Source organism: Rhipicephalus sanguineus, chromosome 4, assembly GCF_013339695.2.
Source record: "Rhipicephalus sanguineus isolate Rsan-2018 chromosome 4, BIME_Rsan_1.4, whole genome shotgun sequence".
In the NCBI taxonomy this organism is placed as follows: Eukaryota; Metazoa; Arthropoda; class Arachnida; order Ixodida; family Ixodidae; genus Rhipicephalus; species Rhipicephalus sanguineus.
In genome coordinates, this window is record NC_051179.1 from 83974340 (window position 1) to 83995945 (window position 21606).

General features: G+C 48.3%; 1 protein-coding gene across 2 annotated transcripts in view; it reads right to left on the bottom strand.

The window, feature by feature from the left end:
• LOC119390353 (uncharacterized) overlaps positions 1–4268 on the bottom strand; it is a 377138-nt gene extending 372870 nt beyond the window's left edge. Inside the window, exon 1 of one of the 2 annotated variants that reach the window (XM_037657959.2) lies at positions 4108–4245. In XM_037657959.2, coding sequence (XP_037513887.1) covers positions 4108–4185 — 78 coding nt within the window. In that variant the 5' untranslated portion in view covers positions 4186–4245. Of the gene's footprint in view, positions 1–4107 lie in introns of both variants that reach the window. The other variant, XM_049414752.1, reaches the window with a different exon arrangement.
• Positions 4269–21606: the final 17338 nt, after the last annotated feature.

The following is a 21606-nucleotide window of genomic DNA, read 5'->3' on the forward strand; positions in this document are numbered from 1 at the left end:
CGAACGATTTCGTTCCACGATCAGCTGCGCGTGCAGTCGTGCTATTTCAGCTTTCTTCAGCTTGGCAGTGAAATTGAACCATTTGCAGAGGCTGAAACTTTGTGAGAAGACGACGGATTCGCTCTATGCAGCACATTACGCCACACACGTCATAGCAAAATGGCGGTCGCCGGCAGTCGGCGGGGTTTATAACCGGCGACTTCTATGGCTCGTTTTGCACTGAAATGTTCTTTTAAAGTCCATTTTTCATATACGTATAAGCACAATAGACCCTCTACTTCTATTTTTCGCTGAAAACCGCGAAGTGTGGGGCGTCTTCGTCTTGACCCCTTTAAGGAAGCTCGGGTAATTAAAATAATGGCAAAGTCATGCCGCAATTTTGGCATGTAAAAACCTTGGACCTTAAGTATTACACTTTCGATCGAATAGTTCTCACATGACGTCGCGCACCCAGCTTATCATCGTGATAGTAATCAATTTAGGTGGTCATCAAAACGTCATTGCACCATTTTAGCTACCGCGCGTAAATTTTGTTATTTGACGGTGGCCGTTTCTCGATAGATTTCCACAGCTGCTCTTATATCGCTCGACTTCAGTCAGCACGTACTGCTTCCTTCTATGTGTCCCGGTTTCTTTGCACTGGGCTACAATACAAACATTTCTTCTTTTCGCAGCTTCTCAACGAGTGGACACGATGACTTCACTGATACGCCAGTGGACATGACGTCAATCGAAATCATAGGTCGCTTATCGTGAATATCGGTATTCCACTCAATTCGGAAACATCGCTTTTAGTAATATCCGGAGTTTAACGTGCAAAAACCACGATATCATTATGAGGCACGCCGTAGTGATTTCGACAATCTGGTGTTAGCGTGCACTGACATCGCACGGTACACGGGCCACTAGCATTTAGCCACCATCGAAATGCAACTGGCACGGCCGGGATAGCACCCGAAACCTTCAAATCAGCAGCCGAGCACCGTAACCACTATGCCACCGCAGCGGACCTTCGCTATTAGAACACTTGCGATATATTCACCTGACGTGCATTGCCCGATTGATCGCACAATCAATTAGGCCTAGCTACACAACACTCGTATCGTCCTTCTTCTGAAAGATAATTTTCTTTCTTTTGTTTACTTTGGAACGCTGCCTGTATATTCATCTAAAGAGCCCGTCGCACGACGTTGCCATGAATCGTGTTGAGGCAACAGAGCGATACCGGTTTTCAACTGTGTATTACCTACTTCAAATGGGCATTACTTGCAATACGAGTACCATAGTGCAATCGCAAAGCTGTTTAGCAAGGCCCGTCTAATTACATTGTGGCGCGCGTCCCATTTGCTGAATTGAAGCCGTTCGGCTGTGCTTCGAGACGCGCCTATTCAGTCGTAATCTCTTGGTCACAGTACCATTTTTCAGGATTTACAATCTCAATGTAACGGCTATACCCACAGGCACATTCCTCAACTGCCTTATTTAAAGTATTTCGCAAAGCGTTTCAGGCATACCCGCATTCCGAAAATGTATGCCCGCGCGGCACGGGTTTTCGGTTAAAGCGCATGTTTAAATTGAAGCACTCAGTGGTTTCTATTGAACAAATGCAGAGCCTGCAGTCCTATACTTATCGTCGTAAAATGCGGTCTCCATCTATATAAATCACGCCTATTTTATGAATTTATGAATTAGAACGGATCTTGTCTCCTGGGGGCTCGTTCCTGCAAGGCATACGTTGCAAGAAAAAGAAAAAAAAATCCCGTTTCTTCAGAACATCTATATTTGCGTAGTACAAATACCCGTAGAAGTACGGGCTCGCTGAAAATGAACTCGCAAGCGAAAGAGGCGAGCAGTACAGGTACCCAGCCAGGCTTTGATCTGCAGAATACGATTACTTTGTATCTTATCCCTCTCTTTTTGGTAAAAGGATAGACCATTATTTATCGGTTTTGTCGTTTGTACAAAATAGGCGGGCAGGTCTCTGTAAGTAGATAGATAGATTTTTTTAAAGCGAGGCTTTCTTTGCATCTCTCACCAACCTTGCGAACGCTGCCTTTCCTTTTCTGAGTTTACAACGGCCTCTAGAAATGCCGCTCTTCCAGCTTTCGCTGTGACTGTGCTGCGCTTTCCGCGCAGGCCTGGCGTTCTTATTTTTTTTTTTTTCCTTTCCGGCGTAAGTCTGCCAGATTTCATCTCAGCTTCGTGCTACAAACCGGTATTGGATGTCGATTTCGCGTTTGCGAACCTTTCCTTGCGGGATTCCGCAGAGCTAATTTGCCATATGCGGCGTTGTGTATGAGAATCAATGTGAACAAATGACCAATATCGAGTATTCACGTGACACCCGTCTAGGTGGTCTAGCAGTTATAGTACTCGACTGCTGACCCCGAAGGTCGCGGGATCAAATCCCGGCCGCGGCGGCCAAATTTCGATGGAGGCGGAATGCTTGAGTCCCGTGTGCTTAGATTTAGGTGCACGCTAAAGAACCCCAGGTGGTCAAAATTTCCGGAGCCCTCCACTACGGCGTCCCTCGCAATCCTATCGTGGTTTTGGCACGTTAAACCTCTCAACAAAATGTCACCTAACGCTGCCATTCGAGCGCATTTCCCACATCTCAAATATGGAACATTTCTGAAGGGCATTTGGCGTCAGGATTCGAGAACCATGTCGATAGTGATCTCCAGAATTACTCAGATATGGACGCTGATTGTGAAATAGAGATTTTGTCCCGCGGTTTGGTTTCAAAGCATAGTGACCGTATGGGGTGCGTCACGAAAAAAAAAAATGCTTAAAATTAGTCACGTCCCTGTAGCTTACCCGAACAAAGCGTTATTAATCGCAATGGGCGAATAAATATTGATAGTACGATTTAGCACAGTCACAAATATTTTATTCCTTATGAAGCCGCGGGCCGCTAGCGAATCGCCCGCGGGCCGTATGCGGCCCGCGTGTCCTGGCCTATAGCAACACTGCCTGGGACAAACCAGCAGCAACTGCCGCTTGTTCTAGGTGGTGTTGCCTATACCAAAGAGAATGCGTGTGCGTCACTGGTCAGAGGGAGGAGAAGGAAGGGCAGAAGACAGATAAGTTAACTAGAGAAGAAGCTTCGTTTATCATCGATTCCCACTTATAAGTACTGTAACCAAACATTTAATAACTTTCAGCAATTTGCTCCATATTGCAATCCCCCCCCCCCCCCCCCCGCGCAAGAAAGGACCCCGTGCGGGGTCGTTTTGTCGCTTTGTCAACGCTTTGCGGGCCAAGAGCAGTCTGCCGCAGCGACAAAATAACGTCGGGGCGAGCTCTGAGAAAGACGCTCCTACAAGACTAATGAATTTTGTGTGAGACTGCGAGGATAATAGGAATGAAAAGTAACGAGTAACGTGACACATAACGTTACCGGAAAATGATAACGAAAGTGCGTTACCCGTTACAGTTCCGTAATAGTAACGAGTACGTTACTAAGTTACTGGAAAACGTAACGCGTTACCGGTGACGCCGTTACTTGTAACGCGTTACCGCCAACACTGCATCTAAGTGCCGCCTCCGCGGCAGGGATTCGACTACGCGACCTCCGGGTCAGCAGTCGAGCACCACAACCACTAGACCACCGTGGCGGGTCCTGCTAAGTGTTGTGGGCGGTTGGAACCATGCCACAAGCAAACAGAGGTTCGTAAGTATAGTGCAGAAAAGCGGTGATAATAAGTAAGAGCATGTGACGAGCCGGCCTGCCGGATAACCACACACACACACACACACACACACACACACACACACACACACACACACACACACACACACACACACACACACACACACACACACACACAAATATGAGAATCGCATGGCCATAAATCAACGGCAGTCAAAAAGAACTCGACAGGAGCACTAAATACGGGTATATCGAACGAAGAAGGTAGTCTTGAGAACACCAGCGCAAAATTTTATTAAACATGGACAGACAAACAAGGAATCACACAACACACCGTCTGTGTTGTGTGTATTTTTGTTTTCCTGCCCTTGCTTTTTTTTGCGCGCGAGGGTTCTCAAAATTATGTATAACCAACCATCCCGCCAGTACCACCGAAGAAGACAGGGAGCGCTCACGGGATTAAGCAGCGGCGGCCAGTCCTCCCGTGCGGCGTCGCCCGGTGTGCCGGCGTCGCCGTGTTCGGTCGCATCCATGAGAGCCCGGCAGAAGACGACACACAAACACAACGCCGCGCTCACGCTCGCGCGTGGGCGGAAGCATCACATAACACTCGGCTGGATTTGGCTAGGGACACCAGGCGCGCGAACGTCGTGAAGCGAAGCCGCTGGTCAATCCACAGTGGCGCGCACGAATCAAGGTCATCCTGCGTTAGGTTGCAGTTTGGAGGCACTGTTTAGCGAAGCATATGCATACAGTGAAGGATAGAATGACAGCAGAAAATGTTTCCGAAGGCGATCTTTTGAGCCATACACAGGCGCGACGTGTGCGGGCATTAGAGTCACTGGAAAATTTTTCTAGTGACTCTAGCGGGCATGGAAGAGGAGCGCCTCCGGGTGGTTAATCCGCGCCCTTATCGCGAACTACGACGGTTGTCACCTTTGCCGTGCCTTTGCCACGCCTTTGCTACATTAACAAAGTGCCAGGCGCATCGCCACTCGTTATCTGCAATCGCTGAACGACGCTCGGCCAACTCGACCGCGACGCTGGATGAAGACGATATCCCAGGCAATTCGCGCCGGTCGTGTATGGCAAGCTTGTCCGTATGCAGAGAGGGGTATTTTTGGAGGATCGCTTTCGACTGGTGATACTTTCGTCACACTCGCGTGGCTAACTCCGGGCGACGCCGCTTTTGGTATCTATCAGAACAGCCTGCTTGGCGCTGCGCTAATATTCTTGCCCGTAGACGCTGCCGCGTATGCGGTGGTTACACCAGATCGAAGTCTCGTCTAAACGGGGTCGTCCGAGAGTACGGCACCAGTTGCAACCGCTTTGTCTATCAGGCTAATGACCTCCTAGCTTACAGAGACTGGATCACGTGCTACGTGGGAGGAACGACATTGGTACACAGAGTAAGCGAATGTCGTTGCGTATCAAAAATTAAGCGAAGCGTAATGCGGAGTCTATACGTCAAGCTTGCCTGTGGGTCTCCACGGAAACAATGCTCGACAAAACAGTTCCTTTTTAAGACAGATGGTATGAGAAAACCAAACACATTAATGAAAAAAGCTACTGGCATGAGCCGAGCTTCGCTTCGATTCTGCCACATCAGAAGCCCCACGATGGCAATTCTCTACTAGAAACCCTAATTGGAGCATTCAAGAGATGGTACGTGGTCTGAAAGGCAAGCAGGCTTACCTGTGCTAATGGTTAGTGGATATGCAAGAGCAGGGTCGCGCATGTGCGAAAAAATATCGCGCGAAGTTATGTTATGATAGCAGGAATTGTTAGCTCTTTACTAAGAAATGACCGCAATATTACATTTGACATTTGGTATTTGTCAATGGCCAGATGATGAGGTCAGAGCGGATACCGAAAGACTTACAGTTGAAACCCGCAATAACGAAATCGGCGGGGAAAGCACAAAATTTCGCTCTTGCGGGAATTTCGTTGGCGCGAGAATGCGGCAGAAAAGACATGGAATTTACAAAAAAACACATTTTATTTCCAAAAGTCAGTAATTTTGCTTTGGCGAGCCTTACTATGCAGCAATTTCATGCCTCTCGATCGGGAATCTCGTTTTGCCACGGCACAAAGTTCGCCCCATGCACTGGTCAATGACGGCGGCACTGCGCTGTCACCAGTACCGTCATCAAGTGCGCCTACAGGCGAACCTTCTTCCGGCTCCGCTGGATCAGCGCAGAATTGTGGACAGCGAGCTGCACACAACGCCGAAATCTTCGGCGATGTCCATTTTTTTTTCCTGCCCTTTTCCACCCACTCTCCACCTCACTGATGAATGCAACCTTATCTTACAGCGTGATGAACTTCCGGTTTTTCGTTGGAGGCGGCATCTCCGCAGGCAGCAAAATCGGACGAAGCAATCGCAACACACAGTTCACGTTGCACCAAGCGACCAAGCCAACGCTCCACAAATGGCTCCACACACGCGACAATGGATTTGGATATGTAGTCCGCGATAACGAGCAGGTGTTTCGGCAAGCCATCATCATAATCATTGTCGCCAGCTTTGTTTTTTTTTTTTTGCAAACAATGATGGCGGTTTCTTCTCAAGTGCGCTGCAGCGATAGTTTTGCACAATTTAAGTGTAGCATTAATGCATTTCAGCAGTTTTCGAATGTAGTTAATGTTGCGAGAGCAGATTATCTGCGCACTTGTGTTTCAAACATTTCGTTAATGAGGGACTTTGTATGAATATCTTTTGTAGTCGCGAGTTACGAAATGCATTGACTCCTATGGGCGTTCGCCGGTGTTCCGAAAATATTTCGTTGCGTTGAGAATTTCGTTCCCTCGGGATTTCGTTATCGCGGGTTTCGACTGTATAGCGTTTTAGTGCTGGTGGTTTTTCGTATAGTTTGTGAATTAGGAGAAGGATTAACACAGCAAGCTGGGCGAGTTGGTATAAGTTAACACGTTCGGGTAAACGTACAGCGCGGCGCATACGAAGGACTAAGAAACAGAATCAGCGCCCGTGTCGTCCGTTACTTAGTCCACGTTTACCAGAAAATAGGAGCAAGAGGAAAAGGAAGGAAGGAAAGGCGAGAAGGTAAACCAGACGCGCGTCCGACTTGCTGTCCTACGCATGGACAAACAGATTAAGAGATGGAAAGGAAGAAAGAACAGACAGGAAGTAGCTGTCAGGGTGGGACATGTGCGGCTACCCACTACACGCCAGCACTCGATCACTAAGTCCGGTCGATCTTAGAAAAAGAGCAGCAATGCCTGCGTCGATTTGCTGGCCTGCCTGCCGTGCGTAAGGCCATCGTCACACGCTCAGAGCCATTCAACTCAACACTCTGATCACTCCAGCGAGCCTGTTTCTTTATCGCTACCGCTCCGACCCTTCGTGTCCCGATTGCCCATGTACGTACGCAAACGTAGAGCACGTCATTTTCTCATGCCCCGAAGCCCTGCAATCCTCTCACTATCCTAACCCTCCACACTGGCGGGTGTGGTTGGCGTCGGCTGCCTTCGCCGATCAGCTGGCCATGGTTCGCCTGGCGGAAGAATATCTATAGGTCTTAGTCTGGCCTCTATTAAAGTCGTTTCTCTCTCTCTCATAGGATCCTTCTTGCTCAGAAAATAGTCTATAGCTTAGTTCGTTTAACTAAGAGAGATAGAAACACAGAAGCTCAAAATTAGGGTAGTCAACCTTGTAAACGAGCGTCCGGTTTGGTATACGTTAGAATTAGAGAAATTAAGCTAGAAAGAGACAAATAGTTAATACTTGGTGTATGCGAGAAGATGCACGAGGACGACCACAAACGGTCACTTCAGCCTTTACGCTCGAAGAACTGCACTATGCAATGCACGAATAGATTCTTCATTGCCCATGGCCTTGCGGCCTTTCCTGCGAAAGGTTAACGCTGCAATAGCCTTGCAAAGGCCCACTCTTTCAAATGTGTAAAACTGGGAATGGTATCACTGATTCCTGTATCTTAGCTTCCGGCCCTGCTCAGCCATTGCTCGAAACATTGCTCTCCGGTCGAATGCGTGCACTCTGGTCACTATAAAATGCATCTGTTGTTGTTCCCGAGGCCGCGAGAGTCGAGCAACAAATGAAAGAATTTCCTCACAAACGCATTCAGATTCGATTATGCCCCCCACACGAGTTGCCCCATCCTTCTTTTCGAAAGCCTCGCCATATTGTGTAGACGTCATTCCGTATTCACCTGATTGCAAACATACATGCTCGAGGGAACAAAGAAGCGAGACAGTCAATGCAATAACCGAGGGACGTCCCGGGCAAAAAGGTCATTTCGGCATCGAGACGAGCAGATGACAAACAACAGCGTGAAATGCGCAGCATGCAGCACAGCCATAAAAGGCGCAGTGCGTTCTCTCTGTTTATTTTCTTTCTGTTCTTTTTTACGTCCCTTATAACAACGTAACTTCGACCGGCAACATTTCGATCGTGCTTCGTAGTTCGACCGGCTTGCATGATCGAACGAACGGCGCCGACGGGCCTGGGGGAGAATGGCTAACAATGGGCAGTCACGAAATGGGTTCATTCGCAGTCTCCTGGACCCTTTCATTTCGTCGTTCGCTTTCCCTTCACACTCTCGCACCGCCGCCCTTTTCCTGTCCTCTACGACCACAGCTGTCATCTCCCCACTCAAATGGACGAAGTCTAGTTAACCTCCCTGCCTTTCTTTTCTTTCGCCTCTCTCCCACTCTCTCACTCGCTCGCCTTCTCGACCTTTCTTTTTTTCCTTTACCATACTCTTTTCACTCTCACTGTCCCTTTAATCCCCAATCCCCCGAGAGTGTATCTGTTGAGGTGTCCTCACTTGAGAGACAGTTATCGTGCACTCCACACCCAATTTCCATTTTCATTTCCTTCTTCCTTTTAAGAATCACCTCCCCCCCCCCCCCCCCCCCCCATCCAGACGTTTCAATAAACTCCCGTAGTACCAACAGTCTCTTTTTCTTTTTCTTCTTTTTTTTTTGTTTACGGCGCTAGCACTTAGCGACGTTATGTTCCTTGCGTAGCATCTTATATTCCCCTCCGAAGGGGTTCTGGTAAACGATAAGAAAAAGTCCGCAAGAAATAACAAATTTGGCTTGGTAGCTTACGAATGTATGAATAACGTGACTGATAGGTCGTGGCATCAATAACGTGACATGCTCGTCAGTTACGTCACGAATAACTATAACACCCGCGTTGCATATGCGGGTATGAGCCAGAGAGAGAGAGAGAGAGAGAGAAAGATAAAGGAAAGACAGCGAGGTTAACCAGAGAAATTCTCCGGTTTGCTACCCTGTACTTGAGAAGAGGGAAGGGGGTGTAAAAGAGTGAAAGAGTAGAAGAACCAAGGGAGTACGCCCACCTTTCGGGGACATCGCCATTGAAGACACTTACCTGAATGCGACGTTAAGGTCGCCTCGAATTCTATTTTTTATTCCGCCATCCACTGGTGAAGATTACCGAAATTCAACCTTTTTCATTCTTTTCCCTCCTTCGCGTTTGCGCATAGCGTTTTCCCTTTACTTCTCTAGAAAACGTTTCTCTTCAGAGGAGAGAAAGACAAAAAAGCTGAGCTCGAAAAGACGACACGGATGTAATATCGTCCGGGTACTCAACAGTTTCCATATCCTTCGGTATACGTAACTGCGCTGTCTCTCTGTAGGCTAACGTCCTGTCATCTTGCTGTTCCCCGATCCCTCCTCCGGCTTCCTCCGGCTTCCTCCGTTACCCACTTCCATTTTTCAGTGTCTTTATATCTTCCTTTCGCAGTTGCGGTGCGGTTGAAGTGTCGTCGCTTGAGAGGTCGTACGTAACGCCGCGCGAAACACACCTTCCCCGCAACTTCCGTGCTCCAAGAAACTCTGGGAGTTTTTAATCTTGTTCTTTTCCATTTGTTTCACGTACAGCTTCTCATTCGCGTCGACAAAGGCTCCGAGATGGAAAATCGATCCGCTCTAAAAGGAATAAAAAGAAACAGCGGTCTCGGATCAAGTTTATTAACCGGGAAGCAAATTAGGAGACTAGCGAAAATGAAAGTAAAAAGAACAGAACTGAGAAAAAGCTCTTTCGACTCTCTCTTCATCAGATCTACTCAGTCCGCTTCACTTCAGTACGCGATGTCGGCCCCGCTGCGCTGAAGTGGCCCGACTCTCTCGCCTCCTTTTCTTTCATTCCCCGACGTCAGCGTATAAGTCTTGATCGCCGGCTTCTCCCACAGACACCGCTGGTGTGCGCTTCGCGTCCAACAGAACTCTGCAGCATTGGCTAAGCCGAGAGATGCGCTGAGGCGTTCACGAAGTGTGCGATAATGACAGTAGGGAAGAGCAGTGAACTAGTTCGAACAGCTTCACAACTTGAAGCACGTGTCCATTAAAACAAACTAGGAGCTGCCCAAGTGCAAAAACTTGGGTGAATCAGAATGTGTTCATGGTCAACCAGCGCAACAGCTGCACAAGGACTAGAAAGAAGACAGGAACGAATATCGCAGTCTTTTTTTTTTATCAGATGTTGTTTTAATGCAAACGTGTGGCTTATGTACTGTATGTGGGCATCGCATGTCGTGCCGTTTGTGAGGTGTTAACTTATCACCAATGGGAATCAAACCATGTTGTAGTTGCATGTGCGTGTGAAGTCATGGACAGAACAATGTTAAAGTGCAACTCGTTGTAAAGGAAAAGAACAGCGCATGCGTAGTTCCTAATCCTCGTGATACGGCCCGTACGTGCGCATTCTGAGCTGTCGTCTGTTCGAGATCTTCCACGGCGGACGACTCAACAGGAACGGATGACATGTACCGCTGAAAAATTGCATCAATACTTCTTTTTTGGGCAAGTTGGTTCACCTTGAAATGAGGAAGTATACCAGCGCAAACGCACACCTACACACAAGCGCTGAACTGACAACTTGATTTATTGACAAAATAACGCACCTGATAAACGTCCGAGTGATGCATGGGAAATAAAGGGGAATGACAATGTTGAAAGCGTGCCAACAACGCAGAGCGCAACATAACTCAATCTTCAATTTATCTTTGCGATCTGACACACGATAGCCGCGCCCAATTGTCAGTTAGCGCTTGTGTGTAAGTACGTGTCGAATCGTCTCTCTTGTGGTTGTCTGTTTGCGCTGGTAATTCTTTGTTTCATGAAAAAAATTACAGCTGCCCAATTGATGAACATTCGTTCCCTTACCTCCATGTAGATATTGTGTCACCCAATTCTGACAGCACTGCATGCTATTGTTGAACCCTAGTGCATGTGAGATGGTGTGCGGCGCAGTGTTAAATAAAAAAAAAGAAAGAAAAAAACTCAACGTATAGTGCGCGCTCGACAGCTCGCGCGGCCCAAGGGTCGTTCATATCGTCCCTGTGGCTCTCGCCCTGTGATGCGTGCCGCGAAAATTGGCTCTCCGCAGGACACCTTTCAGGGAGGCTGCTGCGCGCCTGCTTCGATTCAGCGGAGGAATTATGGAGAGAGACCCCTCTCGGGATTGAGTGCCGCCGACAGGAACCACTTCTCGCCGTATATACTCAGTTTTCTTGTTTCTTTTTTTTTTAATTCTTCCTCAACGTGGTAACAGAGAATCACGAGGTAAGAAATAAATGAAAAGACGGGGAAGGTGGCAGTCAAGAGGAGGCAGGCACAAAGAGATAGTGCCGGAAAGAAACACGATGCAGGAGCTCACGTGTTACGCGTACGGACGAACAGACACGCGAACACAGAGGACGCGCAAGAGATGCAAACGTGCACACAGGAATCAAACGCACGCCCTCGCGCACATTGATAGAGAGAGCAGAACACGAACGATAATGTAAACAAGGAAAACACACGCACTCACAAGCAGCGAAACGCAGCGAACAAAGGACACACGTGCAGTCACAAGGAAGAAAAACAAACACAACCTCAGACGCAAACGTGCAAACATGCAAACAACAAACAACCTAGTGTACAAAGAGATAGAGTGATATATGTACATATAAGCCCACACGCACGCACGCACGCACACGCACACACACACACACACACGCACACACACACGCACACACAGACACACACACACACACACACACAAGCGCGCGCGTACGTCGGGGTAGACTGACACGCGCACTTACGCAGACAGTTAAAAACACAGACACGCGAAAACAGCAACTCACGGTGATGCTTTCAGAAACCGCTGCATCTCGCCCGTTCTATTACAGAGCCTTGGACTTTTGCGACGCGTAAACACGAGTCGCCTGCGAGCTCAATATGTATGCAGAACCCGGCTGCGCGCTCTCGCGCGCGAGATTAAAGCGCACCGCCGTCTGCAGAGATCAAGGTTCATCACGAACGGGTGAACCGGTGTGTTTGCATGTTTACACCAGGCTGTCACATAATGAGACAGTCTCGCGAATGAGGCGGTGTTTACGGAGCGGTACGCGCTCGGCCGGCTTTTCTTTTACTCGATTTGAGAGATCACTCGAGCTCGCACCCACGGCCCCGGCGTTTACGCGCTCCTCATATAATGAAACCTTTTCTTGTTGCCTCACCTGAAGCTCGGCGATGTTTAAAAGACTCGAGGAGGACGTCTTGAAATCGAATGAATCAGCCTGGAGGAGGTAGGGTCCAGTCAAAGAAGGTTTCCGCTCGGAAGCCTGGAAAATGGCGCCTTCAGTCATTAAGGGTGCGTTCATAGTATAAGTTATGCTTGGCGCGAAGCATGCGATGACTCTTTTGTATACTATACAGTGCTGTTATAAAGAACCGCGGCGACACCTTGTTGAGGAAAGCAGCGTCTGTTGATGACGTGAATATTGCGATACTAGACCACAGGCGGATCGTGAGCAGTGTGTACTGCAGTTGCCCGCAGAGAGATAACAATGTTGTTATCTCCCTGCGGGGTTGCGAGCCCCCTTGGAATAGTCGAGACAAGCTGTATTTATTAAAATTACGGAGGTGTTTGCCCAACTGTTCAGCCATGTTAAAAACCGGCATGACCCACTCCCAAAATTTGGGTGGTTCACCCTCAAAACTGACTGCCGAATTCGAGCAGATGTCGCAGTGATCACGTCATATAATATAGCCACTTGACCAAGGAGGAGCGGCATGACCAAATAATGACGTCATGTGACAATGTGACGTGACATGGACGTCAATATAGTCGACACACGCAGACACGCCGTGCTTTCGCATTCAATGAAATTTTGGAAACTTAAGTGATTTTGTAAGCTTCTTATTTCATAGTTGCTTTATGAACGCATCTTTTACGCGTCGTTCGCTAAATAAATGCTTCGCTACACGATATTCTATTTTATAGTAATACCTGCCGACAGGCAAACCAACGAAACGCAGAGAATAGGCTTTTTCGTCACCGTTAATCCGAATCCGGGCCTGCCGTTAAACTACGTAGGAACACACTCGCAGCAAAGTAATTTTATAGACTGCTCTTGCAGGGGCGGAGCTCGCCTACGAAACCTTCAGGAACGTCGCGGATTACAGACTAGTTCATTTGCAGACGAACTGCACTCTGACACAGTTTGCAGTTTGGGTTTGGTACCTTCTAAGTATGCGCGGTCAACACTGTTATGCGTGCGAACGTATCCGCTGTCCTCTCTTTCTTTCTTCCTTTCTCCATTACTTTCCTCTCCTTGCCCCTTGCCCGTGTAGGGTAGTGAATCGGGTGCAACCTGATTAACTTCCTTGGCTTTTCTCTGCTGCTATCTCTCTCTCTGTCGTAGCATTGCTACTATTGAAATCATGAGGTCCTTAGAAGTTTCAAAGAGGCGTGCAAAGGAGACAGAAACTAACGCTCTAAATGAAACCAGAAGCGGGTAAATGTACGAAGCAAGAAAGTGTGAGTCTTTGAAAGCGCTTGCTCACTAATGGTAAGCACGAACGACAAACCCGAGCGCGGCTCGTATTGTACTATAATCAAGCGACGCCGGACAGACGCGTGATATATCACCGAATATCGTGACGAGAGCCGATTTAGTTTGCGCTCTTTCGTATGAAATCCCATGTGTCCAGTGACGACGGCGCATGATACGGCAATTTGCGCGTTGTCGGGAAAATGAATAGATTTTCCCACAGCGGCATTCATATGTATAGTCGTGAGCAATATGAGCTGGAACAGAGAAACTAACTTTTAAAGGTCAGTGCGGCTAAACGGAGTTGATGAGCGAAAAATTGTTTATGACACTAAATGCTCGAGTGAAGACGCATCACTGGCAATACAATATGTCACGTTCATATCAGTGCATTAGAAGTAATGATTGAATAAACATGAATTCGGTGTTGCAGCTCATATTGCTCATGATAGTACACTCGCGAACAAGGGCATGCGCCTGAATTCATGATGACGACGCTAAGGTTGTCGACGAGAATTTTATGTTGTCGTAAAAGTGCCGTGAAAGAATGTATAAATAGATGATTCGTCTCATTATAAATAAGTGCTCGTATTTCTCTTTCTCTCTCTCTCTCTCTCTTTTACGCGAGTTGACACAAATGAAAATACAACTTTGATACCAACACAATGTTTCAGAAAACTGCAAACGGTGACAGTGTTCGAGGAAAGGTAAACGTTCCCTCAATTGGCAGCACCTCCTGAGTATAGAACAGAAGATAAAGGCCCTCAGTGTACAGAACGAAAGGAGGGGTGTCGTTCGAGATTCCCCCTGGTTTAGGCCCTACGCAGGTGATATAAACGTTGCAGCTACGCAAGGGATCCTAAACGACTTCTGCAAGTAATCATTGACTAACCGCGGTGTTGGAGTTGTCTCACGAATAAATCACCGCAATATTAGTCTTTTTCATCTTTTTTTTAATCCATCAAGAATGAGCTACAAGGATTTGTCGTGCGCTTTAAGCGCTTTCCCGCTTCTGTCGTCCCGATGAGCGCGCTCGAAGCTGCACAGGGAGGGATGACGTCACAAGCGCGTCATGAAACACGATCGCTCTTTCCCAGGTGTGATTCCGGAGCGCGCTGGTGTTCTATGTACGAGGGCGGTCCGATAAGTACTTAGCCTTCAAAAGAAAAACGAAAATTTTGGAATGGTGTCGATTTAATTCTCAACATAGTCCCCTTTTAACTCTATACACTTGACCCAGCGATCCTCCAACTTCTTGATCCCGTCAAAAAAATACGTTTTCTCCTGAGCTGCAAAGCAGGCTTCTGTGGCGGCGATAACTTCTTCATTCGACTCAAATTTTTGTCCGGCGAGTGACTTTTTCAAGTTGGGAAACAAGAAGAGATCACTCTGGGCCTAATCTGGGGAATACGATGGATGGGGCACCACTTCGTAGCCCAGTTCGACCAACTTGGCCGCGGCGACGGCGCAGGTGTGAGCTGTCGCGTTGTCATGGTGGAAGAGCACCTTTTTTTTCACCAAATGTGGCCGTTTTTTTCGAATTCGGCGTCGAATCGGCCCAGTAATTCGGCGTGGTAGGGTCCTGTCACCGTTTTGCCCTTCTCAAGGTAGTCGACGAAGATCACACCTTGAGAATCCCAGAAAATGGCGGCCATCACCTTTCCGGCCGATGCGACAGCCTTCACCTTCTTCGGAGCAGGTTCTCTGGGTGCAGTCCACTGTTTCGACTGTTCTTTGGTCTCTGGTGTGTACCAGTAGAGCCATGTTTTGTCGACGGTCACAAAACGACGCAGGAACTCCTTCGGATTACGCTTAAACAGCTTCAACCACTGCTCTGAAGTGGTCTCACGGACGCGCTTGTTGTCCGGAGTGAGCAAACGCGGCAGCCATCGTGCCGACCGCTTTCTCATGCCCAAAATTTCATGCAGGATATAATCTACGCGGTCTTTTCAGATGCCTACTGTCTCAGCTATCTCGCGCACCTTCAATCGGCGGTCTGCCAATACGAGGTCGTGGATTTTTGCCACGTTATCGGCCGTGGTAGCCGTTACGGGGCCCCTGGGCGAGGCTCATCAAAAACTGACGTGCGAACACATTAAAACTCGTTGAACCAATTTTTGACGGTTGCCATCGAATGAGAAGACTCACCGTAGACGGCATCCAGTCGCTCTTTGATTTCGCTGCTCGATTTCCCTTCGAAAAACAAGAATCAAATCACTGACCGATATTGCTCTTTTTTAATTTTTAACGGACACACGATAATCACCTGCTTCCTCAAGCGGCAAAACTAAACCGCGAGCCCGATTCGACTGGACCTTTGCATGTGTCCCTCTAAGAGAGCGTACTCAACCTCGGTATGTGTCTCATGCGATAGCGTCGCGCTCTCGCGGTGAGGCTAAGTACTTATCGGACCGCCCTCGTAATCTTAACGCCACGCACGTGGCGGCACCCTGTGATAAGAAGCGCGTCTGATCCAAACACCACTCTTGGTTTATGCCAGCTTTCGACCAGTGGTAGCAATCTGCTCTATGACGAAAGATCGGCGGTATGACAGCCCTCCGAAGAGGGTGAGTGTGTGCCTCTGTATGAAGGAAGGGCGCTTGAGAAAATGGCAACTTCGCGCTCCGCTTGTGAACTCGCCTTGCCGTGCACGGCTGCAAGATTTGGTTTAGCTGTTCACAGCAGCGCCTGCTTTCCACTGTGTGTGTTTGTTCACCAAGCACGAGGGATATTCAGGAGCCCTTTAAGCATTTCGTTTGTCTAAGCCGGCGCGTTCACACACCCGGCGCATCTTCCGCGACACTGAAGGAGTGTCGTCGAGTGTCGTCGCGACGCCGCTCAATCGAATGTGCATGCAACTACTTTAAGAAACACACCATCAACGGTAATGCTTTACGCATTGTCGTTCATGGTGTGTTTGATGGCGTGTTTGATGGTACGCATTAACAGTAACAATTATTGTTACATGGTTTCAGCTGTTGTTTTCACATTTAACCTTCATTCAGTATACTATTCGCGCAGAAAGCAGACACGAATATGTGGTCACATATAAACATAGTTGATTTCTGTCGCAATTACGCGTCAATGGAGCGCGGCGCCGTTTTCCGCCGTTTTGCGCACATTTTGCGGCGTGTGAGCCACCCGTATACTGCAGCGCGTTTATTCTGACTTGCTCGTTTTCCATCACGGACAGCCTATTGCAGCCACGTGCCGCCTGCAGAGATAATGGATTCCCGTTCGGCCTGTTAATCATCGTATAAGATGACGAGCTCTATAATTGAGCACCGCTCGCTCCGAACCAATCGTTCAGAATCGGCGCCGTAAACACCTCCGCCCTCAGTCTCACGACATATAGTCGCGTGCAGTCAATGTTCAACAGTCGCGTGCACTTACGGGTGCTCTGTGTTGCAGTCGTTTCGAAGCTTCGTGTTTTCCGTGCCGTTCTCACGAAAAATATTACGGTGCTCGCGGAAAATCTGTGTCAAGCATAGCAGTACATCACTGCAAGCCATACACGTTTCTTCTTGAGCTTGTGTGTATGTAACACTACCACATTAACGGGGCTCTTAAGACTCAGCTAAGGTGACTAACTTCTGATCATTTCACTTTGCACGCATAGCTGTACTGACCGAAACAGAATACACTACTTGACCTTAAGGATGCATTTGTTGCTCAACTGACTTACGCTCAACTAATCGCTTCTTGTAGCATACCTATATGCGGTGACGAAATCCACGGCGTTTTAACGCATTCATCTTGAGTGACTTTGTGTGCAAACAACACAGATAAAGCTACGCGCACGGCCGCCTTTTCGCGTAAATAAAGGCAAACGAGAGGAATCTCGGGATGCACAGTGTAGTTTAAACCACGACCCATTCAAGCAGCTCGGCCGTCCTGGGCGTTTGTGAAGCCTTACCACGCCATGGGTGACGCACAACTTCGTTGAGGTATAACTCAGCGAAGTATAAAATTAACGCAAGTATACTTGCGTTATTTGTACTCGTGGCGAGGTACGCCATCCATTCTTTTCGATCTTTACATTTTTTTTTCGGTAACTACATCCGCTGGGGCATACTGTTCTTTAAGAAAAGCTGTGCAATGGCTAAAAGGAAACTTTGTAAAGTACAGAAACAGCGCAACTCGGGATGAGCAACGCTCTGCCTCGATCTCGCTTCCTCGACCCGTGTCACACTGTTTCGTAATTTCCTAGGATGTGTCAACCTGCCCCAATGAGCAAGCCGTCAACAAGTGAACTTCGAAGTTACACGACTGAATGATAGGAAACGCAGTGATAACTGCATTGTCGAATGCGTTGACTTCTCGAACGTGGACTGGCCCTCGTATATATAACGTGTGCCAGTGCACAGAAATACAGACGCCTCACCGTACGCCTTCTCTCTCTATCTCTCTCACTGTCTCCTCTGGCCTGATTGCTCGCAGCACGCGCTGCAGCAAGCGAGCGCGCGTGCAGCAGCGTCATTACATCAGCACAAGAGGTAAATGACGCGGAATACGAAACACATTAAGCCTACTGCGCGCTCGCGCGCGCGCGCGCGCCTGCAAAATTAACGCCGACTGATTCAAAGGAACCGAGCCGACGCCGTAGGTGCGTCTGCGTGGTAACAATGTGTTACGCGAGTTCCATCGCAATGCCTGCCACGGCAACCTGCATACTACGACTATACTATATATGCTATATTATAAAGGGCCGACATATTCCAAGCTCGCTGCACTTCGCCTTCTGTAGCGAGGCGGGGCGCAATACCTGGCAGAATATATGTTGATAGACAGCTCAAGGTACGCGCGCAAGCCTTGTCGACAGCAAAGCCCTGTAGTTATACAGTGATTCACGGAAAGAGACGGGAAACGAAGTTTACTCTCTACATGATTTGAAAGAAAACACGCGCATCGATTTTGACAGCGAATGCCGCGCGCACAATGGCACACGCAGTGCGCACGTTTCGGTATTTCAAACGCCACAGAATCCCGAGTTCTAGCTAAAATATATCAGGGCATCGCAACCCATCGCACGCAACACTTCGAGACAACAGACGTATAGCACTAGTATACACGTTACGCCTACGCGCCGACGTGAACAACTTACACTCGGAACGTAACTACACACAGAGATCTCTCTCTAACGTTCTAGCTATAACTCGTTCGATTCGACGGCGTGCTTGCATTCCCTTTTGGCAGTGCGAGCGCGCCCCCGCTTCAGCGATAATAAAAGGCGGCGCGCAGCTATAGGAGCCGGCATGCACGCTTCAAGAAGCGATTCCGTGCTCGGCGCGCGGAAACGCTTATGCAGCACCGGCGCTCTGTACACGTCGTCGACTTCGCTAGCGCGCTGACTCAGGCGGCGCTGAAAAAAAAGACGCACGCGTCATTTCCGTACGGAGGGCGGAATTTTCGTGCCTACTGCGTGTATATACGGTGCGGAGCGTTTCGAGCGAAATTGTTAGCCGAGAACTCGTACTTCATACCGAGACTTCACGAAGGGTGGAGCGGCTGCGCTCTTAGTAGTGAGAGAGAACGGTACATTTAGTAATTCGTATTAACGAATTGCAGGTTTTTCTCTCATTCGTTTCTATTCCGCCCTCGATCGTACGGGGAAGTAGTGAATCGGGGACCGGCGAAATTTCATTTTTACGCGGATAGCAACGACATTCGCCGAAGAAGGCTAGAAGGAGTATGTGCTATGAGAAAGCTCATCTTGTGGGAACGATATTACCGTCTTTAATCGGGATGGTTGGTACGTACTGAGCTTAGACGATGAAACATGTCTGTATCCTCTCGTCTTGTTTCTTGCGCTGTTTCATCGTCAATAAGCTCGAGGAAACTCATGAAAGAATGGCTCCTCGTCGTCCCTATATCACGCAGTTGCACTCAATTCGCTTTGGTATCGATCTTCGAGAATAAGTGTATACAGACTGCAAGGGAAGGCTATACATATTGGGACACATATAGCGTTGCTTCCACGGAACACGGCGGCGTTCGTAGGAATTGCACGCGCATGGGAGCCGTACCTCGCGGGTACCGGAAGCTCATGGCGAAATAGTGATTACTGATTCCTTAGAACCGCAATTTATGCGAAGTACTCACGATCGCGGATGCGGAGCAGTTATAATCTCTGCTATAATTGATCCGTATTCCGGTCGATAAGTTCGCACTGGAGGATTTCTAACATCCTTTTCTCATTGAGTGAATGGGATAAGAACGGTGATGGATACTGAGCACTATTCAGAGCAACTGTGCAGCGTTCTTACGTAATCCAATCGAAGTGGAACTACTTATCCTTTCTTGCGAAACCACTGCTCCAGAAGGGTATGATGCCGCAGAAAGCACTGCTGTTGCTATAGCGACAGCAGTGCTGTTGGAGCAACGCGGCTATAGCAACTCAGAGCGGCACTGGTGAATTGTTTTGAAGGCATCTCGAACTCGTCTAAGTTAAGGTGTTTTATAACTGGCGCTGTTTCGTTACCTTAATTTACGAGAAATATCGCACTATCCTCCTGATTGACGTCACTAAGTTTAAGTTGCTGATTCCACAGAATAACTTAACTAATTGAACTGCCGCAACTGCGTCTACGTTCATTTTTTAATGATTGTAGGACCTAGAGCATAGCGAAATGACGACGACTGATCTTTCGTAACGTAACACGTGTTTGATCGGACGAGGTTCTATTGATCCCCAGCTGTATGGAGGACGTCAGGAGCGAAGGTAGTGCTTCATTGGCAGACACGGCCTTTCACGAGTAGGAAGTTTCCGAGAAACATGAACATTTATAAATTATGCTTTTTTTTGATCACTCCATAATTTGTCCAGATGAACATTCGCTACGCGGAAACCCCGCAGCCGTAGGTCCATAGGAAAACGTCGTTTACGTTTTTTGGGGTCATGAGTTAATAGACGTTACCCTAATGGTGAAGGGACCATTCAGAAAACGCACGAGTTCTGCAGAATTATGCATTCCAGCAGGACTAAGCTATAGGACAGGCAACGATACATCGTTCTGTGTGATGCGACGTAAAGAACATGAACACAGAGAAAGATTACAAAAAGTCTTTTTTTTTGTTTTGTTTTCATGCCCACGTTGTCTAAAGCAGAAGTGTGCGTGGAAGTCGGACAAATTAAACAAGAAAATACAAAATAATCAATGAGCAAGTTCTCCTGTCAAGTGATAGCCTGTTCAATGCGGTTCTGCGGCACGTCGACCTCATGCTGAGGCAATACAAGTGCGAGCCCCTATGGTCTACTCATAGGCGTGCGCGCAGGGTAGGGGGGGGGGGCAGGGGGGGGGGGCGGCCGCCCTCCCTATTCATCTAAGAGGGGGGGCGCAAAGCCAGCCCCACACATTGACATAATAGGGAGGGGGGCGCTGCGACTCGGGGAGGGGGCGCAATTTCAGCGCCATACATTGACATAATTGCGAGGGGGGGGGGGCGCTGCGACCAGCCTTCGCCCCCCCCCGAAGGGGAACCCTGCGCACGCCTATGGGTCTACTTATTCCCTTGGTGCCCAGACAGCCTCGCTGTAAGCGAAATATGTGCCAGTCTAGAATCGTCCGTCAATGAAATAATAATTCAAAGTGCAGTACCGATATGACTTGCCTGTCTGCAACAGACATGTCAGCAGTGCGTGCTACGGTTGGGGCTGTACGCTATAATTCATTTACACGTTCACGTTCGCACTCTGCAGACCACTATTCGGGGCCTTTACGTAAGCTTGCCGCCGTCTATATATCACTGAAACACTCTCAGCCTTTTCCAAATAAACTTTAAAACTCGGATAGCTCTTCAGGAAGCACAGAACTGAGACTGAGCAAAGGCAAGCGCATTGTCTCGAAACTTTATATGCCTAGCAACGGCCAAGTCCGGTGCGCGGGCCTCTCGCTTTCAAACGCGAGACGCACACTCCAGACCGCCTGTGCTTAGCTGGTATTTCAGCTTAACCTAACCTAACTACAAAAGAAACAATAGAAACAATTAACGACGGCGACGAAGAGGTGGTCGATTAAAAAAAAAACATAGGTAGCTAGTTTCTGGGAACACGGCTCAGGTGCAATGCGATGCACTTCCTGTGACTGAACAGCCAGTAATGAGCGTGAACGAAGGTGTCCTTCA